Below are 4,899 nucleotides of genomic sequence, written 5' to 3'. Positions count from 1 at the left end.
TGTCCAATCCTTGGTTGGAAGAGGTGCTCCCGATCCGTCTTTTGGTTTCTCAAATCCATATACAACACTAAACCAATTTTCAATATCATTCATCAAATAATATTCCATCTTACCTTTCCAATATATGAAATCGTTGTCATCAAAGAAAGGTGGTCGAGCGGTGCTATATCCCTCTTGAAACGCCATCTTGATGCTTCGGTTGACGATGAGTTCTTCCGATGCGAACCTGCTCTGATACCAATTGATAGGACCTTTGCGTTCGGCTAGAGGGGGGTGAATAGCCTTTCTTCGATTTTTCACCTACAACTTGTTAGCGAAAGAAAATAGAGAGAAATGAAAGACAAGACAAATAAGAAAATAATGCTAACTCCTTGGTTTACTTGGTCTCCACCTCCTTGAGGTGACTAATCCAAGACACACACTCACACGATCAAACTCCAATATGAACTTCTCCTTCTCGTTATCACAAACGGAGGTGGAGAAACCTTCACAAGGTTGCCTCTTCCTCTTACAAGATGAGATCTAGGCTTAGGAGGAAGAGACTCAAAATCTATCACTTTGAAATCACTTAGAGAGCTCTCTTTTTGCTTAGCACAATAAATATTCAATCGTTATTTTTGCTACAGTGCATCTCCCCTTTTTATTCGTCTTCAAAAGTAGTCGTTTCTCACGTGATCGTCGCCGTCGATCGATTGAGCACATCTCTAATCGATTCAAATATAGCCGTTGAGCGCCGTCATGATCGATTGGGCCAACACTGGATCGATTCAGCTGCAAACTTCATAGTACAGAAGTGGATTCAATCGATCGGCCGATCGATTGGTTACCTCCAATCGATCGGTTGATCGATTCAAAATCGCACTGCTTCTTCGTGCAGAAACCTTGTGAGTCGATCGACTGATCGATTGGTTATCTTCAATCGATCAGTTGATCGATCCAGGTTCGCACTGTGTTCTTGCGCAGGAAGCATGTGAATCGATCGGCGGATCGATCCAAGTTCCCTCTATTCTCTCACGCAGAGGCTATCAATTGATCAGCCGATCGATTGGTTTCCTCCAATCGATCAGCTGATCGATTCAGCAGTATTCTGTTCCATAATTATGCGTCTCAATCGATTTACCAATCGATTGCTTGCTGGTTTTCCAACTAATACCTCGTGCCAGATGAACGCATCCCTGGACTTTCTTGCCAAGACTCCGGTCCTCGACCTTCTTGGACTTCTCTTGCCTTACACCTGGTCTTCTGACCTGCAAGGACTTTCTTGCCAAGACTCCGGTACTCGACCTTCTTAGACTTCTTCCTGCAAAATTTGCAGCATACGTTAGATCCAAACATATTAACCTAAACTTAAATAGTTGTCAACACATTGAAAACATCCAGGGCATGATTGCACCAACACGCCTTGATCTGTGTATCATGTACCGCAAGTCCGTCAGTCCTGACCTGTAATCCTTGGTTTGCATATCCCGACCTGTATGCCCTACCTTCCGAGTTCCTACTTGTAAGCCTAACTCCGGCATGCCACTTATGTCTGACTAGGACCATCCTGTAACTTGACCCTTTGCACCCTACGTAGGGCGGACTTTTGACCTCCACGTAGGCTACATTTTTGACCACCACGTGAGCTTGACTTCTGACCGTCACATGAGCTTGACTTTTGACTGGCTCATGGGCTTGACTTTTGACCGCCCCGAGGGCTTGACTTCCGACCACGTCCGCTGTCCGACCCCACTATCATGCACCGTATCATAGACCAAGGATGATCCATAATCTAATTGCGGTAGGATCGTACGTGGTCGCAATTTGATCCGGTCACAATTGGTTGCGATCTTCCTTGGTTCATCTTCACACCCAGGTTGTAGTTTGGGTCGGAATTGACAGCGGAGGCCGTCCGGAGGCTGCTGCGGTGAGCTAATGGTCGGGTTGCCGGTGCCGAGTGGGGGACAGTCTCCAAACAACCTTCGATTACTTTTTCCAAATCAAACTATAACCTAAATAGAAAGATAAATAAAAAAAAAGATAATAATCAATTACAATCTAATTATGATTACGATCCGATTATAATTAAATTATGGGTTCATCTCCTCATTAAAAAAAAAAAAAAAGGACCAACGGATCTTATCAGTTAAAAGATTTAATCATCGTAGTATTATCATGAATCCCGATTCTCATAATAAAACGGCAATGAATAATCAATTAATTATGCAGATCAGGAAAGAAGGAAAGTACAGAAATTTCGAAAATCGGCAATGAATCCCGATTTTCAGTGTGGATGCGTATTAATTAAGCAGCTGGTCCATGCACGAGGGCGTGGGCGATGGCGTCCCTCGCCTGCGCCGCCCTGGCAGACCTGACGCCGACGTTCTCGCACACCATCTCATGGTCCTCCAGCCCGAACCCTTGCAGCTCCTCCCCCATCTCCTCCTGCCTCATCTCGCACAGGTTGTGCAGCACGCAGCAAACCCCGATCACCAGCGGTAGGTCCTGCTGCTTCACCTCCGTCCGCTGCCGCAGGCACCCCCACCGCCCCTTCAGCCGCCGGAACGCCTCCCTCGCCACCGCAGCCGCCGTCGCCGCCCGCTCGTTGAACGTGAGCTGCTCCAAAGTTAAATTTTCCTGCGCGTTCGATTCAACGCCGAAGAATTAATTAATTTGCTTCGGTTCAGTTTAATCAATTTATTTCGATTGATTTAAACGAATGGAGAATCCTGGCGATCGACCTGAACGTATGGCACCAGCAGCCAATCGAGAAGCGGGTACCCTGCTCCGCCGACGATCCAGTAAGGCCCGCCGAGCATCCCTCCGTTCCCGCGCTGGTACAGAGCCGAGTTCTCCAGTACCTGCTCGTCGGCCAACGAGCCTGGCCACCCAATGCAGACGTCGGTGAATACGCCGTCGGGGTCCACCACCCCTTGCAGCGTCACCGTGTACGACGTCCTCTGGTTCCGGTCCGTGTGGCGGCGGTTGAAGTAGGCGGCGGCGTTCTCCCGTGGCGCCGTTACCGGGATGTGAGTCGTGTACATCGCGCCGACCATGCCGGTGATCCCGCCGGAAATCGCCTCGAACCTCGCCGCCGCCGCCGCCGCGCGCGCCGGGTCGGGCCACGCCAGCATCCCCTGCATCAGCACGTGTCGGATGGCGGCGCAGACTTCCAGGACGATCTTGTGGCACGTGGAGATGCCGAGGCCGAAGCGGCGGGAGACGAGGCGGAGCGACTCGCCGGTGGCGAGGCGCCACACGCACACGGCGACGCGCTGGCGGACGGGGATAGCGGCTCGGAGCGCCGTGTTCTCCCTGGCCACGGCGGCGGCCAGGACTTCGCAGAGGAAGTCGAAGGTGGCGCGGGACATGCGGAAGGCTCGCCGGAACTCTGCCTCCGGGAGCTCAGGGGAGTTGTGGCGGTCCCACCACTCGCTGGACCGTTCCCTGACCCATACCCGTCGGTGCGGCGGAGGCGAGGGCGGAGGTGGGGGCGGAGGTGGGGGCGGAGGCGGCGGCATCATATCATTTGCGATGGAGTTCGTCGACGAGGAGGCGGCGTAGTGGTCCATGAGATGGAAACTTCGAAGAACTAGAATCCGAAACAGAGTAGTTTTAACTTTTAAATGCGTTTGCGCGAGGGAACGAGGAAACGATGGAGAAGGAGCTCGCGGCTGGGAACATAGCTAGACTGCGGCTCACGCGGATGGGCGGACCGGGCCGGAGACGGGTCAGACCGCACGACCGGGACGCGGTGGCTCTTGTTCGAGCCTTTCGTTTTGATGAACAGTTCGTGGACGGCAGGTGGGTCCGATAAGTGAAGTCTAGACTCTAGACCCGCGAGTTTTTCGGTTGAAAACAGACCGACCCGGTCAGTAAAGTTATACTCGGTCCGTCCGGCCGTTGGATTTGAATTTTTAGAATTAATATCACGAGATTATTATTCACTCCGAATTGTTCTAAGTATTTAAACCGGACTAGCTTGACTTGGAATCTACAGAGACAATGAAAATCCAAGAGACCGGTCCGCGATGGCGCCGTGCGCACCGTTAGATTTCTCCGTCCAGGTGAGAAGATATCGTGTCGAAAGATTGTGAACCGAATCCGACGGAGGATGGGCTCCACCGCGCTGCTGCATCTGGCTTTTGATTCTGTCCAATGGTGACTTCGGAAAAGAGTATGACCAATGTAAAAGCAGAAGCGACGAATAATAATGTGGACGCATAAGACGCCGTCATGGAAGTATTATAAATGAGAATTTTTATTTTTTCAAACGTCGTGCCGTCTGAATCCTCTGATTTCATACTAATCACACTCCCCCCTCTCTCTATCTCTCTCTCTCTCTCTCTCTCTCTCTCTCTCTATATCTTATGCTGCGATGCCTTATGTACGATTTTACTACGGTACTTGTCACATCAGCGAGAAAACACAAAAAAAAATCAACGCTGTAAGATATCTGATCAGTCACCAGACCGATCAGGAAATGATCAGGAGACAGAAAAAGGTAGGGGGATCGGTCTGTGGACCGATCCACCTATAGCCTGATCGGTCTGTGGACCGATCAGGCTTCGAAGCCAACTCTCACAGAGAGTTGGTTGATCGGTCTGAGGACCGATCAGCCTAGGGCCTGATCGGTCCACAGACCGATCAGGAGACTCCTAGACCGATCAGGTTGGAGCCTGATCGGTCCAGGCCTAGATTTATGTGTTGTTCTTTGTCTTCTTCTTCACAGGTGCAGATATAAATCAGATGCTGATTTTTTTTTGTGTTTTCTCGTATATATATATATATATATATACTACAATTAGAAGCTCAAATTAAAAATACAACTAAAATCACATATTTACATGAAGGTATCAACACTATAACAAAAGATTTACGTAAACTCTATTGGAGTCATAATCTCTTGAAAGAAACCAG

General features: G+C 49.8%; 1 protein-coding gene across 1 annotated transcript; it reads right to left on the bottom strand.

Annotated features, from left to right (window-relative positions):
* Nucleotides 1-2,174: 2,174 nt before the first annotated feature.
* On the bottom strand, nucleotides 2,175-3,780 carry LOC121989871 (protein ALP1-like). The gene is made up of 2 exons (XM_042544177.1): nucleotides 2,721-3,780; nucleotides 2,175-2,616 (listed from the first exon to the last, which is right to left on the bottom strand). Exons 1-2 carry the CDS (start codon nucleotides 3,549-3,551, stop codon nucleotides 2,284-2,286), a joined length of 1,164 nt encoding a protein of 387 aa, XP_042400111.1. The 5' UTR covers nucleotides 3,552-3,780; the 3' UTR covers nucleotides 2,175-2,283.
* Nucleotides 3,781-4,899: the final 1,119 nt, after the last annotated feature.

The sequence above is a fragment of the Zingiber officinale genome, chromosome 6B (genome assembly GCF_018446385.1).
Source record: "Zingiber officinale cultivar Zhangliang chromosome 6B, Zo_v1.1, whole genome shotgun sequence".
Taxonomy (NCBI): Eukaryota; Viridiplantae; Streptophyta; class Magnoliopsida; order Zingiberales; family Zingiberaceae; genus Zingiber; species Zingiber officinale.
The sequence above is the reverse complement of the archived record's forward strand: the minus strand, read 5'-3'. Positions and strand labels throughout refer to the sequence as shown.